This window comes from Desmodus rotundus, chromosome 6 (genome assembly GCF_022682495.2).
Source record: "Desmodus rotundus isolate HL8 chromosome 6, HLdesRot8A.1, whole genome shotgun sequence".
Classification (NCBI taxonomy): domain Eukaryota; kingdom Metazoa; phylum Chordata; class Mammalia; order Chiroptera; family Phyllostomidae; genus Desmodus; species Desmodus rotundus.
Window position 1 is genome coordinate 159,582,525 of NC_071392.1, and position 23,866 is coordinate 159,606,390.

General features: G+C 64.4%; 3 protein-coding genes across 6 annotated transcripts in view; 1 reads left to right on the forward strand and 2 right to left on the reverse strand.

Annotated features, from left to right (window-relative positions):
• Nucleotides 1-1,200: 1,200 nt before the first annotated feature.
• Nucleotides 1,201-2,968, reverse strand: COX19 (cytochrome c oxidase assembly factor COX19). Of its 2 annotated transcripts, XM_071221822.1 has the most exons (3): nucleotides 2,690-2,895; nucleotides 2,266-2,377; nucleotides 1,201-1,692 (listed from the first exon to the last, which is right to left on the reverse strand). In XM_071221822.1, the coding sequence occupies exons 1-3, from the start codon at nucleotides 2,769-2,771 to the stop codon at nucleotides 1,617-1,619; spliced, it is 270 nt and encodes an 89-aa protein (XP_071077923.1). In that variant the 5' UTR covers nucleotides 2,772-2,895; the 3' UTR covers nucleotides 1,201-1,616. The 2 variants fall into 2 exon arrangements, with proteins under 2 accessions (XP_071077923.1, XP_053783255.1); XM_053927280.2 differs by lacking the exon at nucleotides 1,201-1,692 and having other exon boundaries at nucleotides 1,705-2,377; nucleotides 2,690-2,968.
• Nucleotides 2,969-9,538: 6,570 nt separating this feature from the next.
• On the forward strand, nucleotides 9,539-14,634 carry CYP2W1 (cytochrome P450 family 2 subfamily W member 1). The gene is made up of 9 exons (XM_053926808.1): nucleotides 9,539-9,734; nucleotides 10,672-10,834; nucleotides 11,004-11,153; nucleotides 11,230-11,387; nucleotides 12,372-12,545; nucleotides 12,841-12,979; nucleotides 13,105-13,289; nucleotides 13,548-13,689; nucleotides 13,933-14,634. The coding sequence occupies exons 1-9, from the start codon at nucleotides 9,567-9,569 to the stop codon at nucleotides 14,127-14,129; spliced, it is 1,476 nt and encodes a 491-aa protein (XP_053782783.1). The 5' UTR covers nucleotides 9,539-9,566; the 3' UTR covers nucleotides 14,130-14,634.
• Nucleotides 14,635-16,764: 2,130 nt separating this feature from the next.
• CHLSN (cholesin) overlaps nucleotides 16,765-23,866 on the reverse strand; it is a 55,639-nt gene continuing 48,537 nt past the window's right edge. For all 3 annotated transcript variants that reach the window (XM_024576828.4, XM_071221824.1, XM_071221825.1), the window contains 3 exons: nucleotides 20,305-20,498; nucleotides 18,531-18,612; nucleotides 16,765-17,420 (listed from right to left, as the gene is read on the reverse strand). In XM_024576828.4, coding sequence (XP_024432596.3) covers nucleotides 17,232-17,420; nucleotides 18,531-18,612; nucleotides 20,305-20,498 — 465 coding nt within the window. In that variant the 3' untranslated portion in view covers nucleotides 16,765-17,231. The remainder of the gene's footprint in view (nucleotides 17,421-18,530; nucleotides 18,613-20,304; nucleotides 20,499-23,866) is intronic.

Here is a 23,866-nt window from a genome sequence, read left to right on the forward strand (position 1 = left end):
TGGGGGCCCGCAGGTGGGGGAGTTGCTTCTCGTGCTTTCTCGGTTCTTCGCCTCAGGCCTTTGAGGAGTCGGAGGGCGCAGTGTCTCGGCAGTTCATCTGACCCGGACCCTCCGACCCTCACTGAGCTCCTTGGGTGTTTGTATTCATGTGTTTACATTTTCAGTTTTCAGCCATTGTTTCTTTTTCTAAATTTTATTCATTTATTTTTACAGAGGGGAAGGGAGGGAGAGAGAGAGGGAATGAAACATCAATGCGTGGCTGCTTCTCACCCCCCCTACTGGGGACCTGGCCCACAAACCAGGCATATGCCCTGCCTGGGAATCGAACCTGCGACCCTTTGGTTTGCAGGCTGGCGCGCAGTCCACTGAGCCACACCAGCCAGGGCTACAACCCACTACAATATTGACTTTGTTGCTCAAACCAGCCCCCCACCCCTGCGGCCGCTCTCCCTTGGCGTGGCCTCCTGGGTTCTTGGACGACCCCCATCGTTTCTTCAGCAGCTCCACCCTTCTGACACGAGGTGGTCCGGGCTCCTCACGCACTTCCCGGGCCTGCAGCCAGCCCCTTCAAGGAGACCTGTCCAGGGCGCTGGAACCCAGGGTCTGGGCACTGGGCGTGAGCCTCACCACTTCCAGGCCCCTCTGTGCTCAAAGCTGTAATGTTGGCACGCAAGCACACATAACAGACAACACACATATACACATACATGTGTACGCGCACACACACACCTACTTCTATATCTAGCGAGTGTTATGTGCCAGCAAGCCAGGAGTCCGACACGCCCGGCTCTCATCCGCCCCGTAACTCCTATTTCCGCCCGGGGACCACAGTTCTGGAACACTCCACTCGAACAACACACACTCCTGGGGTCTGGGACCCTGCCTCTCTGGCTGTAGCTTTAGTGAAAACACTATTCCCGCCTTCTGCCTCCCGCCCCGCCCGGCGGTCACGCGCACACTGGAGCCCCGGGTGGCGCTCCTTTGGGGCCCACCACGTCCTGGCTCATTTCTGAGCCTGCGGAACATGAATGTGGTTCGGTCAGAACTGAACTACAGGCTGGTGACCATTCTCATCAGTTTCTGGCCTGTCCTTCCTAAATTTTTTTGTACAAATACACAGGCATACCTACAGTTTTTTACATCTCTTTCTTACATACTATTGATACTCCTGGATTCTGCCTTTTCATTTTTGTTAAAAAAAAAAAAAAAAGGAAAGAAACGACTTTGCTAGGGACAGTTTTCTGAGCTTCACGCACACGCAGCATGGCCGCATTCACACTGTGGGTGCCACCCGGGGAGCCCGGAGAGGGGCCCGCACTGGTGAGACCCCTCAGCCCACACGGGCTTCCCCAGGGTCTCTGCCAAACGAGCCTTTAAAGACAGAACTGGACACTCTTGGGGGAGAGGAAAGTCTAACAGGAAGAAAAATCCCCGAGGAACCGGGGAGGCTCCAAGGATGAGCCCCTTCCCAGCTGTGGGCTGAGCCCGTCACGGTGCTTCATGGGTGCCCCCAGCGCCCCTTTCTCAGTTGAACCGCCTCGGAACTGGTGTCAGGGTGACAGGCGAGGGCCACCGCTCCGTCCCAGACGACCTGCCGGCGGTTCTCCCATGGAAATTTACTGCTTGTCGGCTTTTCCGTCCATCAAGTCTCCAAACCCCAGTTTTTCCAGGGGCTCCTGTGCCATCAGTTGCCTGCAAGTCCGACAGACGTCAAGGGGCTGGTGAGGAGAGTGAGGAGTGCCGTCCAGGCTGCCAGCTGGCCACAGGCCCACCCTGAGCAAGCAAGGCCCCTGGGGGCCGGGTCCCTGGGCGTGGGCAGTCCCACCCCCACTGCTCTGTAACAGCCACAGCTCCCCAGGAAAGGTCAGCGCAGTCCTCACTGCGAGTCCGCGCTGCGCGGAGCGCTGTCAGAAATGGGGTGCAGTACGTCGTCTGCCTTTCGCCATTTGCTAAGGAGCCTCTCGTCCTCAAGGCACAGGCCGCGAGACAAAACGCACAGTGCACGTATGCGTGGTCCCCGCCGCCACCCGCCCATTCATCGCTCGGTCCGCACGTTTGGGACTCTGAACCCTGATGACAGCGCCCCCCGCACCCCAGGCTGGAGGGAAGGAAGCCCCGGGGAGCGCGAGGCCGCCGGCAAAGGGTCCCGTGGAACCCGCAGCGGGCCCAGGCGCTGAGTGCAGCCCAAGGGCCTCGGGAAAGAAACGTCCGGGCGGGGACTGGGGACGGGGGGACCCGGGGCGGGGCGCCGTCAACGGTACTTGCCTCTCCATTCTACATTCTAAGTATTCTTTTGATTCGTATCTGCACAAGCCGTTTTCGAAATTATTTTCACGGAGACACTTCAGGAACTTCTCCTTGAAGCGCGTGCATTCACCTAGAGCGGAAGAGAATACAGCCCTTGTCCCCAGAGCCCGCGCCGGACGCGTTCCCAGCGGCCCCCCGGGGCACCGCCGCCCCGCGGGACACGCGCACTGCCCCGAGACGGCCGACCCAGCGGGCCCGTTGGGAGGCCCGCCGGAAAGTGCTGCGGCCAAGGGCAGCCCAGCTCTTCCCGGAGCCGTGACTTCCTCCGGCTCCAGACGAGCAAACCTCAGACTCAACCCTGGAGGAGTGATTTGCGTCCTGCACGTCTCGCGAGACTCGCGGACAGGGCAGCCTTCGCGTCCCGGGACCGCCCGCCGCTCACCGAAGTGGTCCAGCGGGAAGCTGCCCTTGTCCGGGGGCCGCGGCTGGAAGCTCTTGGTCCCGAAGTTCATAGCGGTGGACATGACTGCGGGAGCGCGGGAGCCTCGGCGAGCGACAGGCGCTTTACGCAGGCCGGCCGGCCGAGCGCCGAGCAGGTCCCGAGCGAGCGCCGAGCACGTCGAGCGGCCCTCGCCGCGAGGCCACGCCCCTTCCCCGGCGGCTCTAAAAGGCCCTGATCACGCGTGGGATTGCGAGGCCTCTGCCCTCTCCAGTCCCGGTCCCGCAGACCCTCACGGCAACCCCACGGCTGTGGAAACGGAAGCTCAGAGAGGTTCAGCAATTTGCCCGAGGACACACAGCTTCAGTGCACACCAAGCCGCAGGCAGCGACTGGCTGGTCCTTGGCAGCCTCTGCGGTCTTCTGTGGTCCCAGCGTCTGGGTCCCAGGGCCTGATCATGGCGCCAGCCCATTGAGAAATATGGTAAAGGAGGGAGCGTGGATGAGCTTCCTGGGGCGGCTCAGGACAACAGGAGACCGAAGTCCAAGATCTAGGTGCCAGTGGAGCTGGATCCTCCTGCCCCAGGCCTCCCCTCTTCTCTGGGGCTTGCAGGCAACCCTTGGCATTCCCTGGGTTATAGACCCATCCCCCCATGTCTACCTACCCTCTTACCGGGCTTCCCCTGTGCGCATGTCTGTTTCCAGATATCCCCCCCAGTAACTGGCTTAGGGTACGCCTAATAACCTCACTGTAGCTGATTACTCCTGCCACGACCCTGTTTCTGAGACACTGGGAAGTTTGCAGGGACAAGGGCATCACGAAGAGGCCAGCTCCTGGCGGTCACTCCTTGTTTTTGTGGCAGCAGTGGTGACAACGGTGGGAGGGCTCAGTGGAGACCTCAGCTCTCCCCAGGCCCTGAACCCTGCGCACCCCCACTCTGTGCCTCCCCTCTTTATCCGGACAATGGGGAGGTGGGTCACTGTCTCCCCGCATAGAATGTCTGCCCCCTGCAGTCCTGCCAGGAGCTCCATCCCAGCTCCGTCCACCTGATGACCAGTCCCTGGGCACCCTCAGATAGGGACGTGGCATCCTTCGGGGCACAGAGCTCGCCCGCCGGCTCCCCAGGTCCCTAGTGTGACCCAGCACTTCCACTCCTTCTAAGATCAGGAGGAGAAGCCTACTCCAGACACGGAGGGGCTTCCAGGGAGTTGCCGGCCAACTGCTCCACCCCAGGGCCTGTCCCCTCCTCAAGGCCTGGCTCGGGTGCGCCCCCACTCCAGGAGGCTCCCTGCACCTTGCTGGATCCTGTCTTCAGTGATGACTGCTGGGTTGGTGCCTGAGGCTGCGCCCACTCCTTGTGTGGGACAGCACAGAGTGGACACCCAGTGTTGGCAGGTGCTGGCAGGGGGTCCATAGGGACAGCCCTCCACCCCCGCCCCTGGGCTGCTGGAGACCCACCCAGTCAGCTGCTCTGTGCCCACTGAAAACTATAGAAGGGAAATTGCACCTTGTTCTTGTCACATAAACAACAGTTTTACACACTGGAGCCAGGGCCACACACGTTACTCATTAATAGTTTCCAGAGCTGTCAACAACAGTGGCTTTATTATCCAGCAAGAAGCGCTTTCCTCTTGACTAGATTGAACCACTTAGCAGTGAAAGGGGCCGCCCCTCCTGCCGGGTTGCCCACAGCCTCTGGCCTCGTGGCCCTAGGGGATCATCGACCTTGAGCTGGCAGCCAGCTTTTAATGGACTCTGTGGTTCCTGGCGAATGATTATTGCTCATTCAGCTGGGGTGGGGGATTTTAGCTGCACAGATAGGAAAAGTGGGGGAGAAGCTAACATTTTGGGGAGCCCTCTTGCGTGCTAGGCTGCTTCACAGAGACCCTGGGGTTAAGCACAGGGCTTGGCACATGGTAGGAATTCAGCGGCTAGTCCTGGACGAATGAACCCCTTGGCGTCTGCTCCTCATTCACAGGCACAGACGCAGAGGCCAAGTTGCTGTTGAGGAGCTGGTGTTGGGGTGCAGTATGCGTTACCTCCCACACTCAGTGGGGTGGCCTCACTTGCCTCATCACTCATGACGTCACAGTGCGGGCCGGCCTTGGGGAGACGGCCCACCCAGCACCAGCTGGGGCGGCTCAGCCTCAGTCTCAGGCCACCCCATCCCCTGGGAGGAAATGCAGGAGCAGCAGACAGGCAGGGCACCAAGAGTCAGGGGTCGGGTCCGGAGGTGGGGGCGCCTCCTGACGCCCTCTGGGCGAGTCAGTGGGGACTGGGACCTTCCGTGTCACGGTGGATCAGCTGCCAGAGCCTAACGAGCTGCAGCCCCTTGACTCAGGGATCCCATTTCTAGGGATTTATTTTAGAGCTTCCTTTGCATCTGTGCCTTGCAGCGGCCGCGGAGTCCCTGAGCCAGACTCGGTCCGTTCACACCCTCTCCTTTGTCCGAGACGCACCGTTTCGACAGTAAATGCAGATTCCCCTGGAAACGTGATTGGCGGGGGACACCAGCCAGCTCTCCTTCGCCGGGAGGGAGGGAGGGCTGGCGTTCCCACAAGAGAGTCCTGTGAGCACAGGTGAGCTGGCACCATTAGAACGAAATGCAGCTCCCGGCTGTCTCCTTTCCTGCATCCTTGCTGCACCTCCGCCTCGTCCTGCCGCAGAACAGTGGGCTGGCGTCTACATGCGACCCTTCGTTTCAGGGCACGAAGCACTTTGGAGACAGGAAAAAATTACTGTCCACACTGTAAAGTCGAAAGCAGCATCTTAACGAGTGTTCTGTGGTTGGGACTGAAAACCCACAGTTCATTACGCGGTGGAGCCAAGCGAAGAGAAGGAGGTCAGATCAGCTTTCTCCACCTCAGGGGGCTCTGGGTGGGGACGGCCCTGTGCAGAGGGGGACGTTGGCCGCCGACTGGACGCAGCAGCACCCACATCCCCGGAGAGGACAACCACAGACTTCTCCATCATCACCAAACGTCCCCAGGGTCAAGGGTCTCCTTGCTGGAAAACCACTACTTTGGATCAGTGTTCATTTTGCCTCCCTGTTTTCCCCCCCAAACTCTGCAGACGGCACAGTGGGTAGAAATGCATTTTGGCCCTGGCTGGTGTGGCTCAGTGAATAGAGTGCCAGCCTGCAAACCAGAGGGTCGCCGGTTTGATTCCCCATCAGGGCACAGGCCTGGGTTGCAGGCCAGGTCCCCAGTAGGGGGCGTGCAAGAAACAACCACACACTGATGTTTCTCTCCCTCTCTTTCTCCCTCCCTTCCCCTCTCTCTAAAAACAAATTTAAAAAATCTTTAACAAAAAAAGAAGATGCAAACGGCAGGCATGAAAGTGCCCAAGGCCACGTGTGGTTTTCTTCGATGATGATGGTTGGTGGGACAAGCAGGTGAGACTCACCTTCGACTCCCCCACGGCTGTGACGGGAGGACCTCGCCCAGTGTGAGGCCACAGGGTGCGGCGCGTACCGTTGGTGAATGGAAGGTGCCATCTGAAACCGCCCTGCTGCCCGGGCCGGCATCTGGAAGTGCTGCCCCGGTGTGCGTTAGAAACCAGACGTCTAGGTGTCTCAGAGCAATTGCCCCCTGGTTCCCAGCACCACTCAGGGGCTGCACTCACGGCGGCAGCCCGTGTCCAGCCCAGCTTGTCCGGTTCATCCGGGGGGGAGACTGACCACCAGAAGTGCACATGACTGCTCACGAGGACAGATTGGTGGCAGAAGAGACTGAACCCCGGGCCAGACCCCGACCACTCCCACTGCTGGGCCACGACAGCTCCGGCTTGTGGGAACTGTCATGAAGGGCCCTCGGCGGGCCAGGCCCCGTCCTCGTCTGATACCATGGAATAGGGGTCACTAGCCCATTTCACAGATGCGGGCAGTGAGGCAGAGCTGCGTGGACCCGCTGAGGGGCAGTGGCGACGCCAAGCCTCCCTGGCTGCGCACTGCGTCCCTGTGCTTTTCTCTCCACGCAGGGAAGGGTCCTCTGCAGCCCCGTTGGCAAGCTTTGCCTGGAGCTCTGGTCCCATTAACGGGAGGGCTGTCGGGAGACCCTGGGCTCCACGGGCTGAGCCCATTCTGCCTGTCTCAGGAGAGACGGAATGAGCAGGGCCTCGGCCTCTGAGTCCCTCCCCCGAGGCCCCATCAGGAAGGTCTCCGCTGGAAGTTGCTGTGCGGACAAAGCCACCTCGCCCTGGGGGGTGAAACGAAGACGGCTCACCAGTAGTGCCGCTCAGAACCCGTGAGGGAGCCGCACGACAGACCGGGCAACCAAGTCCCCCGACTCAGCATTCAGGCATTCGCGTCCCTCCCTGCAGCTTGACCTCCAGCTGACCGCACCGTCGTCAACGACAGGCCCAGGGCACACAGGTGTCCTCACTTTCTCCAGGTTCCGGACGAGGACCTACAAACGCATCCTCACCTCCGTGCACGCACCTGCTTCCCAGTCGCGCAGACACTGGGAGTGGGTTCCGTCCTGGCTGCTGCTCCGAGGGCCTGTGCTGCGGGTGGGAGCGCCGCCGCCCCGCTGCCGCTGCCGGGGAGCCCTGAGACTCTGGGTGAGCTGGGGGCAGGGCGAGGGGTCCCAGTTAGGGATGCAGTTCAGAGCTGCTATTTTACGTTTGGACTGTTTCTGTTTCACCAGAAATGGAATTTCGTCATAGAAAACATCCTAAACCATGGAGATTAGAAAAGCAAACTTCTTCCGTCACCCTCCACTCCAGATGTACCCACCCTGTATTTCACCCCCACTCACGGGGCTTCTTTGTCGTCTGTACCATGGGCTGCAGTAGGGGGTCCCAGGTCACCTCCCAGGGCGTCTACAGTCTGGCGTCAGCCCCGTTGGAACAGGTACTCCCTCCTCCCTGGTCCCACCCACTCCCCAGCCTGGGGTCTGGGCTGGCTCAGACGCCCCTGACGTGACAAAGCTGCGTGACTCTGATGCCCAAAGGTCACAGGTTGCATCCGCTGCCTCCTGAAGTCCGCGCTCGCAGAGCCAAGGCCCATCGAAGCGGTCAGTACAGAGACGAGGCCTGTGGTGGGTGCTCCGGGGGCCCACCCCGGTCCCCCAGACCTGCCGGTTCCCCCAGCCCCTCTCCGAGGAGCCCCTGCTTCCTCCTCCACAAGGCAGGGACGCAGGGCTAGGCTGTCGGGAGGAGCTACTGGGCCTGCAGGTGCGATGCCCAACCTAGGGGGGCTCCGTCGGGCCAGGTGGCACCGGAAACCGGCTCAGCGGGATGGTTCCCGCACAGGCACCCCCGCAGGGCCCCGCACCCTCACCAAGGCCTGGAGCCCCTGCCCAGGACCCGGAGTTCCACGCCAGCAGCACCCCCCTCCCTGCAGTGCCCACCAGGCACTCTCTGGGCTCAGGCCGCCCCCGCCCAGCAATCCCAGCCCCGATCTTCTTGCCTCCAGGCTTCGCGAGGGCAGCCCCCTCCGGGAGAACCTAGGACCAGCTCTGCTCCTGACCCCCCACGGACCCTCTGCCCCCCTCAGCTCCCAGTGTCCCCACCGTGCCCCGGGGGTTTTCGGAGACAAAGTCACTGCTGCCGCAGCTTCTCCTGCGGGGCTGTGGGGCCCTTTCAGGATCCCTGCACCACCCGTTCCCGCAGCCCTGCCTCCTGGCCGAGCCCGGCACACAAGGACGCTCAGTGAGCACTTGCCGGGTAGAGTGGGCTTCGCTGAGCGGACAGGACCCCCAGCTGGCACGCAAGGCAGCAGCCTTGGTAGCGGCACTTGGCCCTAAGGACGTGGAGCCCTGACAGCCAGTGAGCTGCCCTCTGCCCCCGACAGGCTGCTGACGAGGTCGTGAGCACCCCACCCCTGGAGCTGCACAAACCGAGGCTGGGTATGGGTGAGGCCCCTTAGTCCCAGGGCTCTCTGCAGGGGCATGGGCGGCGCCCCAGGTGCAGGCCCGGTGGTGGGCGCCCTGCCTGTGTGATGGGGTGGGGTTCCAGCTGCCTCCAGCCGGCGCCGGCGGCTTGCAGCAGGCCCAGCAGCTTCTGGGGCCAGCAGCCTCCCTGTCTCTCCCACCGGGCTGCCAGGGTTGAGGGGACAAGAGTGTGGCCCAGGTAGACGACAGCTCGTAAACCCAGCCACCTGTCACTCAACAGCCCTGGCCGGGCCGAGCCATGGCTGCAGGGTGGGCCCCACTGCTGGGGGCAGGGTGGGGCTGAGAGCAGAGGGGCCCACGCTGCACTGGCGCAGCCTGGTGCCTCCTGCCCCAGGTGACTGCTCTCAAAGCTTCGAGGAGCAGACTGTCACTCAGGGCGAGCTCAGGTCAGGGGCTAGGTGGTGGGGGATGCTGCTGGGGCCTGGTGAAGGCCCTGGGATTTGAGATGTCTGCTGCACAGACCCTCGAGGGCCAGCCCTGGGGGTTGCACACCTGGTACTCTCCACTGGTCCCTCAGACGGGAGCTGGGTGGACACCGGGTGGTGGGTTTGGGAAAGGCCCACATGCCTCGCACCAGTGGGGCCCCGAGGAGGGTGGCTTGGAGCACGGGGAAGGCAGGCTGTTCTCTTTGGAGCTAGGCCGGGTCCCCAAGCCCTGGGAGTCCCGGTTCTTATGGGGAGCCCAAGGCAGAGGGCAGAGACCGGCCACCGCGATGTGTCCTCTCCAGCAGCATGCAGGCACCCCAGTGCAGGGCCGGGACACCTGCCCCCAGGCAGCACCCGGCTGCTCCCTGCACAGACTCGACCCCACATTCCTCACACGCCTGTCACTTTAAGCCGCCTGGCTGTCCCCTGCAAACTGCTTGTTCCACATTCTCGGGGTGGTGGGGTGGGTGGGGTGCTGGCACGCCCTCCCAGAGGCCTACAAGGCACAGGGCGGGACCGTGGGCCCAGGCAGGGAGCTGGGGCCCTGTCACTGCCGTCCTCATGGCCCCGCTGCTCCTGGGGCTCCTGGTGCTCCTGGGAATCTGGGTGCTGCTCCGCGCCTGCACCCCCTCTCCGGCCCCGCGCTGGCCCCCAGGGCCCCGCCCGCTGCCCCTCATCGGGAACCTGCACCTGCTGTGGGCGGCCCGGCAGGAGCGCGCGCTGATGGAGGTGAGAGGGCGGCGCCCGTGGCTGTGGGGGCAGCCCGCCCCATCTGGGGAGGCAGAGCCCCCATTATCTGAGACCCCTGTGAGTCAGGAGGTCTGAGGTCCAGCTGGGCGCTGGCCTGCCGGGGACCTGGGGGCCCAAGTGCCTGCCCTGCTTTGGGGAGGAGAAAGACACCCCACCCCACACTGAAGAAGATGGGCCATTGAAGGAGCAGAGAGCAAGGAGGGCTTCTTACAAGAGGCAGTGTTTGAAGAGACCTTGAGAAAGGGCCATGTTCGGGGCAGCAGAGAGGTGGGGACCGGTACTCCCATGTGCCCACACCCACCAGAGGGGCAGCTGGGGGCCGGCAGGCTGGCCATGGCTCCTCTGGTCTGGAGGGCGGGGGGAGGGGCTGAGGGTCACCCACAAAGTGGCCTGGACTGAAGCAGCCATTTCCCAAGCTGCAGGTACCAGGGTCTCGGTCCAGAGGCTGCCACCCTGCAGCGTGCTGGGGGCAGAGTGGACAGGGACAGGGGCATCCAGCTGAGGGCTGAGGGCCGAGCCCTGGCCGTAGGGGGCAGTGACAGCAAGGACACTGTGGGGACAGAAGGGGACTCGGACAGGCACAGGCGGCTCCCCCCGCCCCGCCACCCAGTGCTTGCTGGCACCACACTCCCGCCTGCGCTGGGGCCTAGCGGTCCAGGGGCTCCCAGTACACAGCCTTTAAGCCCTGTGGCCTGCCTGGGGCTCAAGAAGCCCCTTGGAGAGTTTCCTCTGAAAAGGAACCCACGCAGGCCACACCCCTGCCTCCCTGTGGCCTCTGGGCGGGGAGCCAGCTGCACACTGCCCCAGCCCCTGCTCCCCCTTTGTGGCTCCTGGGCCTCTGCTCATGGGATCCCCCCCTTCCCACCTGCCCCTGCCTGGGCCGGGGGCCCTGGGTGACCCCCACCTGTCCCGCCAGCTCTCAGAACAGTATGGGCCGGTGTTCACTGTGCACTTGGGACGCCAGAAGACAGTGGTGCTGACCGGCTACGAGGCCGTGAGGGAGGCCCTGGTGGGCACGGGGCAGGAGCTGGCCGACCGGCCCCCCATCGCCATCTTCCAGCTCATCCAGGGTGGCAGGGGTAGGTGTATGTTGGGGGAAGCGGTTCCTGGCAGGTGGGGAGGGGCAGTCACCAGCTCTGCTCCTGGGGAGGGACAGGGGGATGGTACACAGGGGACCACAGCACCTCCGGAGGGGACGAGGCCTGAGCCTGCAACTCCAGGGGCAACTCCCCGCCATGTTGGCCACAGGCGTCTTCTTCTCCTCTGGGGAGCTCTGGAAGGCGACCCGCCAGCTCACTGTGCGCACCCTGCACGGCCTGGGAGTGGGGAGGGGGCCCATGGCCAACAAGATCCTGCAGGAGCTGAGCTGCCTCCTGGGGCAGCTGGACCAGTACGGAGGTGAGTGGGGGCCGGGAACACCCTCTTCCGGGGAGCCCTCCCCACTGAAGCCTGTCCCCTGCCCCGCCCCCCCCAGGCCAGCCCTTCCCCCTGGCCCTGCTCGGCTGGGCTCCCTCCAACATCACCTTCACGCTCCTCTTCGGCCGACGGTTTGACTACCAGGACCCTGTGTTTGTGTCCCTGCTGGGCCTCATCGATGAGGTCATGGTCCTCCTGGGGACCCCTGGGCTGCAGGTGAGAGGTCACTGCTCCCTGGCCTTGGGGTGGGGGCAGGGAGCTTGGTGCCAGCCTGAGACGGGTGGGGAGGGCCCGGCAGTGCCTGCCCAGGAGTGAGCTCCGGCCCACGAAGGCAGCACATGTTTCACACTGGTCCTGTTCCCCCGGTGCAGCTGACCGTGCCGCCGGTCAGTCCCTGTGCAGTCTGGGAAGGGAAGGGTGTCGGGCCGGGGTCTTCCCCTCCCCTCCACACACCTGCCTAGAGGTGGGGGCGGGACCAGGATCTGGGGCCCTGAGCACCCAGGGGTCCCGGACGCGGGCCCTGCGGAGTTACAGGCGTGGTGCACGTGCCCCTGCTTCTCAGAGCGTCCTGGGTCGCGTGCACTTCATTCCCCCCCAAACCCAGAACGTCTGCGCCAGCAGCGGGCTGCACCATTTCTGACTGCAACTCACTGAGCCACCAGGGGCTGGGACGGTGGCGCCATTTCTGGGCAGACAGACATGGGAGCCTCAGAGACGGAGGCCTTCCGTCCCGTGCCCCCAGGCCCACACTGTGCAGGTGCAGCTGGCAGGGCACCTACTGTGCGCTGACCGCATGCCGGCCAGCTGGCCCAGTCAGGGTCACGGAGGCGGTGGGGGGGGGGGAGAGCTGCTGATAGCTGGCTGCAGACTCAGCTCCCCACAGCGGCACTGCTCTCCCCTCCCACCAGCTTGGGGTGGGGAGCAGGTGTGGCTGCAGGGCCTGCTGCCACCTGCAGGAGCCCCCAGGGTGCTGTCACCAGGCCCCTCCTTGCTGCCCTGGGAGGGGTCCAGGCTGCTGGTGGAGTCCTGGGGCCCTGGGGCCCTGGGGCCCTGGGCCTGCTGCCCTCTTATGGCCGCGAGTGGCATCAGCCCTGTCAGCCGGGTTGTGAACTCAGCTGCGGAAGGACTGACTGATAGCCGTTCAGCAGGCCGGGCTGAGGGACCTAAGTGCCACCCCGCTGTTCTGCCCTCTGCCCCCAGCTGTTCAACATGTACCCCCGGCTCGGGGCCCTCCTCCAGTTGCACCGGCCAGTCCTGAGGAAGATCGAGGAGGTGCGCACCATCCTGAGGGCCCTCCTGGCGGTGCACCGGGCATCCTTGCCCAGGGGAGGCCCCGTGCGCAGCTTCGTGGATGCCCTGGTCCAGCGAGGCCAGGTGTGGACGAGACCCACCCCACCCCTTAGGAGGCCTGGGGCCATCCCCGGGTGCCCACGGCAGGGCGGATCCCCCACCTCCTCCCGGAGGGCTTCTCTGAGCCTGTCTCCCCACCTGTGAAATAGGGTTTCCCCGTGCTTGCTTCCGTGGGTGGGGGGCGGCTGGGAGGATGCGGTGAGCCAGGACCCAGTGGGGGCTCCTGCCAAGCCTTTTACCCTTTTTCTTCAGCTCAGGGCTGGTGGGGGGGCCCATGGGCGCAGCCTCCTGCTCAGCCCAGACCACCCCCGCCTTGCAGGGGAGAGACCCCGATGGCTTGTTTGCCGAGGACAATGTGGTGGCCTGTGTCCTGGACATGGTCATGGCCGGCACGGAGACCACCTCCGCCACGCTGCAGTGGGCTGCCCTCCTGATGGGCAAGCACCCGAGTGTGCAGGGTGCGTGTGCAGGGTGCGTGTGCTGGCTGTGCCGCTCGCCTGTCCAGCACCCAGTGGGCGGGGGGCCCCCAGGGCCCGGGGAGGGAGGCTCCCAGGGACACCGGTGCCCGCCCTCTTGCCTGCAGGCCGGGTGCAGGAGGAGCTGGACCGTGTCCTGGGGCCCGGGCGGCTGCCCCGGCCAGAGGACCAGCGCTCACTGCCCTACACCAGTGCCGTGCTGCACGAGGTGCAGAGGTTCATCACCCTCCTGCCCCACGTGCCCCGCTGCACGGCCACTGACACCCAGCTGCGCGGCTACCTGCTCCCCAAGGTGGGGCCACCCTGGGCCCGGCCCCCACCCTCCCTCTCTCTCAGCCGGGGGGCGGGGCCCTGGGGTACCTGATGTCAGGGCTCCCAGGGGAGGCGGGGGAGGGGCTTGAGAGCAGCAGACCTGGGTCCTTGCACCAGGGGATGGGCCCTGCCCCAGCCAGCTGGGGGGCCCCCAGGACCTTCTCTCTTGGTGCTCTGGTCTGGGGCCTGCCTTGGTGGACAGGGCACCCAGCCTGGCCACCTGCTGCCCTACCTGCAGGGCACCCCCGTGGTCCCCTTGCTGAACTCCGTGCTCCTGGACAAGACGCAGTGGGAGACCCCCCGCCAGTTCAACCCGGGGCACTTCCTGGACGCCCATGGGCACTTTGTGGAGCCGGAGGCCTTCCTGCCTTTCTCTGCAGGTGCGCGGCCTCGGGGTCAGCGACCTGGGGTCTCACTACCCCACCCCCAAGTGGCCTGGGGTCTCACACCCCCCACCCCCAGGTGGCCTGGTCACCAGGCACCTCAGGCTCGTTCCCTGCTGCCACCCCCACTCTGCCTGCCCAGAGCTGACCTGGGTCCCCGTCACTGCAGGCCTGGCTCTCAGGCTGCCCTCCCCTGGCCTCCCTGGGCAGCCCCTACTCTGGCCCTCGACTTCCCCACAGGCCGTCGTGTCTGCGTTGGGGAGAGCCTGGCCAGGACGGAGCTGTTCCTGCTCTTTGCTGGCCTCCTGCAGAGCTTCCGCCTGCTGCCCCCGCCCGGCCTCTGCCCTGAGGACCTGGACACTGTGCCTGCCCCTGCCTTCACCATGCGGCCGCCCGCCCAGGCCCTGTGCGCAGTGCCCAGGCCCCAGGGGCGCTGACCGAGGGGTCTGGTCTGTGCTTTGCACAGACTCCCAGGGCCTGGGGAGGGTGTGGGTCATAGTCCCTCACTGCAGCCCCCCTGCAGAGCTGTGCCTGTGCACTCGGCCGAGCCCATCCCAGGTCCCATGGGGGCAGCCCACCTTCAGGCCCCCACACCCCGGCACTCAATCCCCTCCCTCCTGTCTCCCAGGACAGCCAGGCCCTGACCTCTGTTCATCTATCCCTCCTCCCCCAGGCCCCTGTCTGTACCAGGACTGCCCCCTGCCCCCCACAGCCCACTGGTGCCGCCTCTCCTCCTCAAAGTCTGTCTGGCCCGTGAAACCCTCACCTCCGACGCCCTGGGCCCCACTGGGCCCCGTTCTGTGGTCTCTCCCCCCATCTCCCCCATGGAGAAACAGGCCAGTGAGGCGCTGGGGGTCCCACATGGGAGTGAGTAGCCAGGCCCCCACACTAGGCAGCACCCATGCGCCATCTCACGTGGAGAAGAATTTAATAAAACGGAGAGCGAGCAGCTGTTTTGCTTCATCTCACATACCACCTGGGGCCCGAGATGGGGGGTGGCCACTGGCCACACGCCACACAGGTGGGACATGATGCCCCCCGTCCTAGGGGCTTCATGTGGCCTGGACCCCACCATCTGCACAGACAGGGCCAGCGCCCTGCAGGTTGGGCAGGGGCACAGGGGCTACACCCAGGACCGAGGCAGTGGACGGGTGGGCCCTCTGAACGCCTGTGCCAAGTACCCCTGCCGCCCAGGCTCATGGGGAGGGCCTTTAGGGCTGCGGGGTACTGGCCCCCAGCCACACTGCAGGGGCCTGCTACTGCATGAGAACCAGAGTGACACGGCCCGCAAGCCGTGAGCAAGCCCTCCAGGACACGCACAGGCTGTGGCCTCTGCTCTCAGGACTCCCGGGCAGGTGTTGCTCAGCCGATCAGGAGCCAGCAGGGTGGCCACTGGCCACCCACAGGGTGGAACACGAGGGGCTGGAGCGCATGTCCCAGAGGGCCTGGTGGCTGCCTCTGTCCCAAAGCGCCTCTGGCTCTATACCTGGCGTGTGTCCATGTGTGCATGTGACTGTGTGTGAGCGTGTGCACACGTGTGTGCATGCACACAAGCATGCCTGTTGGTGTGAGTGTGAGATCAGGACTTGGGCACACCAGCGAGCAGGGCCGGGCCTCCGGAGCTGCAGCGTGGCACAGCAGGGGGCCAGCAGGCCTGGGTGTTGGATGGGGTGGGGCGCTGTGACCCTCAGAGACCAGGGCTCTGGGCTGCAGGTGAGTGGGAGCCAAGGCCCCAAGTGGTCAGCAAGGGACCCCCCTCAGGGTCCTACTCTTGCCACTCAGGAGTGCTCCCCGATGTGGTGGCTCCCCCCCGAGGCCACCTGGGGGGGCCAGCCAGGCTCAGGACGTCCACAGGAAGGTCCGGGCCTGAGCCTGGAATGAAGCATCTACAGGCAGGCCTGCCGCACAACTCACTGCTCGTTAGCAGTGTCACGTTTTAAAGTTGTTTTTAGGTTTTATTTAATTTTAGAGAAATGGGGAGGGGAGTGGGAGGGAGGGAAGGAGGGAGACACATCAATGTGTGGTTGCCTCTCATGTGCCCCCTACTGGGGACCTGGCCTGAAACCCAGGCATGTGCCCTGACTGGGAATCGAACCAGCGACCCTTTGGTTTGCAGGCTGGCATTCAACCCACTGAGCCACACCAGCCAGGGAAGCATTGTCATTTTTTTTTTTTTAAATTTACCTTTATTAATTTTAGGGAGAGGAAAGGAGAAAACATTGATTTGTTGTTCCACTCATCTACTCATTCATTGGTTGGCTATCTGTGCCCTGACTGGGGGTCGAACCCCCACCTGGGCGCATCGGGACGACGCTCTGACTGAGCCGCCAGGCCAGGGCAGTGCTGGCATTCACAGTGTCACCAGGTCGCACCACACAGTTCCGTGCTCTGTGCCCACTGCGACCCCACAACACGGTGTGGGTACCAGACCTGTGAGCCATGCTCGTGGGGGAGGCTCCCCTCTGCTTCCTGTGCTGTCTACCTGAGCACCCACCCAACCGCCACACGGGACTGCCCCACGGGACCATGACCCAGAGGCAAGTGTCCTGGCTACCAGGTGGCTGCTGCGTCCTCTGCAGAAGTCACAGGGCCCTGCCCCTGCCTCCTCCCATACCCGCCCCGGACTCGTTTGGGGGCGTCAAAGGCCCGGTGGCAAGTGTTGGGAGCACCATGCCCCCACCACCCTGCCCCTCCAGGGTTCCGCAGGCTGCTGTGTGGACACGCCCAGGCCTGCTGCCCACAGCTGCCCCCACTGGCCCTAAACGCAGCCTGTGGCACTTGGTGCTGGGTCTCCTGGGGACTTGATGCATGCACACCTCTGGGGACAAGGAGCAGGTCCCGTCTTCATGCAGATGGCAGGAGTGTTTCCGGCTGGGGAGGCTGTGGGCGGCCATGCCGTGTCCCTGCTGCCACCTGTGAATGGTTGCTTGCAGAGGAAGGGTAGGCCAGCAGCTCCGTGGGTGCATCCTGGGGAGGCCACAGCTACAAGTGGCCTTGTGGCCGGCACGCTACCCTCTCGGGAAGCCCTCTTCCCACCTACAAGCGAGTAAGGACAAACCACACAGGACGAGCCAGGGTCGGCAGGGGCCACTTTTATTGAAAACATAGGCAGTCCTCCCTGCAGCAGGGCAGTGAGGCCGGACTTGGCCTGAGGAGGGGTGAGTGGCAGACAGCCAAAGTCTGGCCTGCTTGGCGAGGATAGGCCGGTGGCCAGGAGACACATGGCCCGTGCAGGAGGGGCCGCCAGACCGATGTGAGGGCCCCAAACCTGGGGTGTCCCCGGCCCCACATGGATGGCCCACAGCTGGTGGGAAGCAGGCTCTGGCCGCTCCCTGAGACCCCGGGAGGAACCAGGCCACTGCACAGGGTGCGTGCACCGTGAGGGGTCAGAGCCTGTGGCTGCCTGTCAGCAGCTCTGGCGAGGAGGGGCCCCATACCCAGAAGCCCCAGGCCTGCTGGTGACCCTGCTGTCCCCACCAGCAGGAGGCGGTCCGAGGTGGGGTCCCCCCAGCTGGCAGGGGCCCTCGCGGCCACAACCCCTAGGAGAGCAGCTGCAGCACCTGCCGCACGCGCCGAGTCTTCGCCCACAGGAGCGGGCCCAGGTCGGCAGTGCCCGCCTGGTCCAGCTCTCGCATCAGGGCCTCAGCCTTCTGCACGGTCAGCTCACGGGCCTGGCCCTTCAGCCCCTCCAGGTAGGCCAGCAGGGCGGGGAAGTGCTCTTCCGGGACCTGGACAGGAGGTGGCAGAGGCTGCTCAGCAGGCCAGTGGGAGGCCTGGGGGCGGATGCTGAGCCCAGAGGAGCAGATGCTTGCGGAGTGGGCCCCAGGTCCTGGCCTGTGCCCACGAGGGGACTGTCCAGCCCACAGCGTCCTGGCGCCAGGGACTGAGGGGCCTGGGTGGCCAGGCAGCACCTGCAAAGGGCCCATGCCATGCCTGCTCCACTGTCCCCAGGGCTGGCAGGGCCGTCCTTGAGCCCAGGCTGCAGCCCCGTTCGAGAGGCTGGCACCGTGACATGCAGTAAGTCACCACGGGGCTGATGTGTGTGAAGGCAAGGAGTTGAGGAAAAGGTAGCAGTGCGACCTTTAGGAGCTATAGATGCGTGACCCCTGACTGGGCAGGTCCAAGCACCTGAGGCCCAGGACGGCCGTGCGGTCACTTCAGGAAGTGAGGGAACAGGCTGAAAACAAGGGGCCGGGAGTCCATTTCAAATGTGGTCAGTGCCTCACCTGCCACAAAGTTACAGCAACGAAGACCGGTGGCCAGGCATGAGGACAGACAGAAGATGGAGACACACAGACCATGGAACACAGCAGAGGACCCAGAAACAAACTGACTGATTTCCCACAAGCTGCCAAGGCAACTGGATGTCCACAGGTGAGGACAGGGGGCTGGGTTAGAAAACCGGCTCAGCACACGGAAAAATCGGGGGGCGGGCTGGGTGGAGACGGAAGGGGGTCCAGGGGGCTAAGTGGTGATGGAAAAACCATACAGTAAAAATAGACTATCAATAAACAAGACCTCTGTGAACTTGGACGAGGCAATGACTGCTCCCACGCGACACCAGAAGCAACTATAAAGCAGAGAAGTCAGGATCCACCAAGATGAAAACCCTGAAACGGCGAGCGCCACGGCCTGCGAACTCTCTCAACGCAGAATAGCAAGCAGTTGGGTCTGCAGGTCCCAGACCAACTGCCAGGCGCAGCCAGTGACGCCCCTGGCCCGGGGCGTTGGGCGCAGCGAGGGCAGGGGTGTGCTCGAGTCCGCCTCCGCCCAGCTCTGCTTTCGCCGGGGGGCCCAGGGCAGAGAGGGAGGGGCAGGGGCTGCACCCGCATACATACCTGGTCACTGTCGTACATGTGCATCAGCAGCCAGGTCTGCCGCGTCTTCTGAAACCTCCAGTCCTCCTGCTTGCGGGCCCAGCTGGGGAGGCGAGGACAGGGCTTGTCAGGCACCGGATGGGGGGTGGGGGGCAGGGTGTCTGTGCACGCTGATTGGCCTGGGCAGCCTCTTCTTGGCCAGGGCTGGCGGAGGGTGTCCGCAGGGGTCCTAGGGGGCCCTTCCCAGCCCCAGGGTGCAGATATGGAGAAGGGTCAGGGGCCCGGGTGGGAGGACGCACCCACACACTTGCTGCGGTCCTCAGCCAAACCAGAACTGAAGGGCCAGAGGGCCCGGGGCCATTTCCTGCCTGCTCGACAACCCCGTGGTTTTACCTGACCGTTCTGAAGTGAGGGGGACAGAGAGGGGAACAGAGAACGTGGGGAGGAGCCAGGAGCCCTGGCCCCAAGGGCCATGTGGTCCGTGCTGCTCAGACGTCAGCATCACAGAACGCAGCCTCGGCCTTCCCAGCCCCGTGCCTTGGACGGCGCCTGGCCTCACTGCTTGGCCGGAGGTGGCACTCTGGCCAGGACAGCAGGGCTGGCTCTCTCAAGTGACCCCCGGGGTCAGGGGAGGCCCGTGGGTCTGGGACTCGGTGGCACCAGCGGCCAGGGCAGCTGGGGAAGGGTGCGCACCCACTATTCCGGCCGTGGACTCCCTGCCTCCACTCGGATGGGTGGGGAGGCCGGGCTGGTCCCCTCCACTCACACACCTCAGGAGCACACACCACCCAAGCGCAGACCCTGTCTGCCTGGGGCCCCAGGAGCCTCATGTGGCTGCCACAGAGCAGGCTCTGGGCCAGAACAGGCCACCAGGGCCCCCCAGAGCGCTGGCCCCAATTCCCACTTGGGCTTGGCCTCACACCAGCATGGCCCTGGGTGGCTCAGCCTCTTAAACCTGGTGTCTCCCACCCTGTCCCCCACTGTCCTCCAGTGTTCTCCCACCCAGCACTCTGGCAGTGGCTCCTGCTTTCAGTCACCCCCAGAGAGCAGGGGCTGGGTGCCCAGGAGGCCTGCCGCAGCAACGGTGGCTCCCCGCCACCTCCTCTCCTGGCCTCACTGGAACACGAAACCTCACTGAGGGACAGAAGGCAGGTCCCCTCTGGTGCCCGAGGAATTGGCTGGGGCCACAGGCTGCGGGCGTGGGGTGGTCACATGCCTCTGACCCCTGTGCAATGTCACCTCTCAGTCAGCCCCTCATTCTGCCTAGAAGCTGACCTGACCCAGAACAAGCTGCCCCCAGGACGCCAGTCCATTCTCACCCGCTCTGCAGAGTGAGCCTGTGACCCAGGGGCACGGCCTGCCTCGCACCCCGACCACCTCCGCCTGGCCCAACTGGCAAACTGCGGCTTCCACAGGCTGAGGAAGGGCTCATGGAGGAAAGGGGGCAACTTTCCCAGAGGTGCAGTCCCCGCAGAGAAGTCGTCGGCTTCAACGGAAAATCCCGACCTCCTGCCTGGTGGACATCCAGAGTCCCAGCCCTCATGGGGACAGACAGCCCAGGGGTAGACGCCCAGCAGAGCCCACAGCAGCTGCCCCTCCCGCCTCAGCAGACGCAGTCTTGCTGCAGAGGGTCTGCAGCCCCCAGACCCCTGAAATGACACTGGGAAGCGACCCACAACTGGCAGTCCCAGGAGAGCCGGATTTTAACCAGGTCCCCAGGGCTTGTGTCCCTCCTAGGGCTCCAGAGACCCGGGGAGCAGCCTGGCCAGTCCCCATCGAGGCTGCAGCCTCTCACCTGCAGAGGTAGTCCAGGGCCAGCTGGGCGCTGGAGTGCTGGGCCCGAGGGGGCTGGGCCAGGGCCGTGCCTGCCTCCCGCAGCTGCTTCCGTTCCTCCTTCCTCCGCTCCTTCTTCAGCTTCCTCTCCAGGACCCTCTTCTCTTCTGGGGTCAGCTCAGGGGTTGGCTCCGGGTCTAAGCACGAGACTCCTCCCTGAAAGGCACGGGGGGGGCCCACCCATCAGGGTCTCCGGAAGCCCAGCACCACTGTCCCTCTGAGCCACCCCGTGCCCATCAGAGAGGCTGCAGACCAGTGCCCTGGAGCTCCGTGTGGTGCCCCAGTGTCCCCCCACCCCCCGCCTGCAGACCCCTGGCTGTGTCCCTGCCCCTTCAGAGTGCCGAGGCCTGGCTGAGAGCAGACCTCAACGGGCATCTCCCCAGCCCTCCTGACACAGGCCCCTTGGACGGAGGGCAGCGGGAGGTGCCGTGCGCCCATCCTGCCCTGGGCTGGGGGCTGGGGGGGCCGCTAGCTCTCCTCTGACTCACAGGGCTGCAGCCTCCCCAGGAAAGTGCAGACCCACGCCCCCTCAGCTAACCAACTGCACAAGAGCCACACTTGCAGGGACTGTAGGGTGACTCCACGCTGGCCCCCCTGTTTGTTCACTCTGCTCCCAGGAAGGGAGTGGGCCCTCTGCTCCCACGGGCCCCCGGCATAACATGCCAAGCCCTTGACCTCTGTGTTCCCTCTCAACATCCCCCTCCTTCTGGAATCTTCTAAAACCAAGAAGCTTCCAGCTCCGCCCACCTTCCCCCCCTCCTTGAAAACCAGCTGGACTAGGGCAGTGTCAGGGCCACAGGCGGGGGTAGGAGGGCGGCCCTCCGCTCTTGGCATGGGGCTCACAGGCTGCCAGGCTGGCGGTGCTTCCATACAGGTCTGGGGCACACAGTGGCCACAGCCGTGCACTTGCTGTGCTCACAGAAACCTCAGCTGCGGCCAGAGGTGCCCAGAGGAGGCACAGCAGGGGCCTGCGGGGTGCTTGTGCCAGACGGGGGTATACAGAGGTCCTGGACAGAGCCGCAGAGCCCGCAGCCATCAGCCCGGCTGTGGGAGGCACAGGCAACCCCACTGCGGCCAACAGGTGACACCCTGCTGCTTGGCCAAGGTCCTGATAAAGGGTCAGGGCCAGGCAGGGGTGGCCTGGGCCCCAGCAACACCAACTCCAAGGGAGGTGGCAGATTCAGAGGTCTGGGGGACAGGGGACACCAGCCCCATGAAGGGGCACCCCCAGGGCCCCAGCTGTCCCAGGACAGGTCCCTGCCACTGGCCATGACCCAGAGGAGCCAGGTCATGTCTTGCTCTAGAAGGGAACCGCGCCCACTCCCTGAAGGCTCCCTACACACCTGGTGGGCCCAGGAGCTCTGTGGGGCAGGCACAGGCAGGGCTGCAGGAGGGATGGAAACGATGCTGCCTGCATGGGCCCGGGTGGAAGGGAGGAGGGACCTTAAAAAAGCCACATGGAGCAGGGAAAGGTGGACCTCGCTGGCCCGGGACATGCTGCCATACCCACCCCCATAGACCCCTACGTGCAGGCCCGTTCTCCAGGGGAGCCCATGGGTGCACAGCAGGGAAGAGACAGGCGCAGGGCAGGAGGGCAGGGTCTCCCACCCTGAGCTCTCCCTCCTGGCCTTTGGGGACGGGACACCCACTTTGTGATGCCCTCTCACTGGGAGGCCTGAGTGCCTGGGCACACGCAGCACATGGGGGCTGGGGCCGCACCCACACCAGCTAGCAGCCACAGGCAGAGTGCAGCGCTGCCCAGAGGCACAGTGAGGGGGCGTGCCTGGTGTGCCAGGTCTGTGCACCGGGCAGCCCATGCCTGTGGCTCTGCTCATGGGAAGCCAGGGCTTGCTCAGGTTGAGCAGGGACAGGACAAGGCCACCCAGTGCTAGGCGCACTCCGACACCCCGTCCTCTCTCACCTTTCAGAGACAGCCCCAAGTGTAGCTCCGGGAGGCTGGCCCCGGGGGTTCCGGATGGGCCAGGTGGGCTTTCTGCCAGTGAGAAGGCGGGCACGCATGCTCGTTCACCCAGTGGGGGCAGAGAGTCTACCCCTCCCACCCCACTGTCCGTAGTCTGACCCACTCGCACTGCGGGTGTGCCTTCCCATTAGATGGCGCCGTTGACAAGTTATCAGAACATGTGGGGCACCTGGCTGAACAGACCGTCCAGCTGTCCAGAGCCTCAGGGCTGGAGGGGATGTCAGCCCCACCCAGACACAGGCGTCCAACCACTGCTGCTGGCTCAGCTCAGGCCCCGTGAGGGTCAATAGCGGCTCTGTGTTGCAGAGAAAGGGCCCCTTGTGTCCCCTGGAGTGGCAACAGGGTGCTGTCCTTTACACGGGGAACTGGAGGAAGGAGGCTACAAGCCCTGGACACCCTGGAAACCCAGCAGAGGACGCAGAGGGTGGAGCTGCTGCCCCTGGCCATCCACTGCCAACAGAAGACTCCCGAGGCAGCCCGGGGCGGCGGGGGGGGGCGGCGTGGATGCGCCCCCAGGACCAGGGACGGAGCAGGCCCAGCCACCGGCTGTGGAGAGCTGAGACGAACCACTGAAGCCAGCCCGAGCCTTTCCAGCTGAGAAGCCTCCCTCCTTCTGTCCCAAAGGTCCCCTCCTACACACGCCAGAGGCTAAATGGTGACCAGACTTAAGACCCCAATTATTAAAATTCAAAATGGTAACACATGGTAGCAAATTACCTTGTCTAAAAACAACGAAGAACAAAAAGCAGAGTGTTTCCCACAATTCCTTTTTAAGATTTTATTTACTTTTAGAGAGAAAGGGAAGGAGAGAGGGAGAGAAACATCCATGTGTGGTGCCCCTACTGGGAGTCGAACAGGCGACCCTCTGGTTCAAAACCCTTTATTCTGCGGTAAGGAGATGTGCCACTTGGGCCCTGCACTCAGCTTCCTGGCGCTAGAGCTGCAGAGCAGGGGCCCAGGCCACCGCCGGGTCAGCCGGCCTTCTTCAGGACCAGAGCCGCCCCCCACACACTCCAATGCGTCACAGTGGGTGACATGGAGAATGCAGGCACCCAGTCACCATCTCCGAAAGCTAATCCCCCCAACCTCCCTCCCTCGCCTGGAATGCCAGGCCAGGCCAGGAGAGCAGGGGCGCCCTGCCTGGGCCACCACTGCGAGCAGCCACAGCCCGCCCCCCACACTGGTGGCAGTGTGCTCACACAGACGCAAACGGCTTGAGAACTTGCACACCAGCCACTCCGGAGGCCGCTGGGCGACGGACCACATCAGCTCTGATGAAAACACAGTTGTGCCCCCTGGAGCTGGAGGACCCCGTGGAGCGCTGTGGGCTCCAGCTGGCGCTGGCGCTGAGGCGGACGCGGGCTCTGGCCTCGAGGAGCGCACGGCCGACGTCAGCGAGCTCCTGGAGGACAGGGAGCGCGGCCGCCCCGCAGGGCTGGGCAGGCGGAGGCCTCCTGTTGGTGCTGGGCTTCTCTGTGGGGCTCCTGTGCAGGGGCGAGGAGCCTGTGGACCCCGTCTCAGGTGTTGAAGTGCACGAAACAGA

Coding starts and splice junctions, on each gene's coding strand:
- COX19 (XM_053927280.2), bottom strand. CDS start 2,771: ATGTCCACCGCTATGAACTTCGGGACCAAGAGCTTCCAGCCGCGGCCC. Junction 2,378..2,689: donor CTTCCCGCTGGACCACTTCG/GTGAGCGGCGGG, acceptor CTTCCGCTCTAG/GTGAATGCACGCGCTTCAAG.
- CYP2W1 (XM_053926808.1), top strand. CDS start 9,567: ATGGCCCCGCTGCTCCTGGGGCTCCTGGTGCTCCTGGGAATCTGGGTG. Junction 11,388..12,371: donor TGGGGACCCCTGGGCTGCAG/GTGAGAGGTCAC, acceptor CTCTGCCCCCAG/CTGTTCAACATGTACCCCCG. Junction 13,690..13,932: donor CTTCCTGCCTTTCTCTGCAG/GTGCGCGGCCTC, acceptor ACTTCCCCACAG/GCCGTCGTGTCTGCGTTGGG.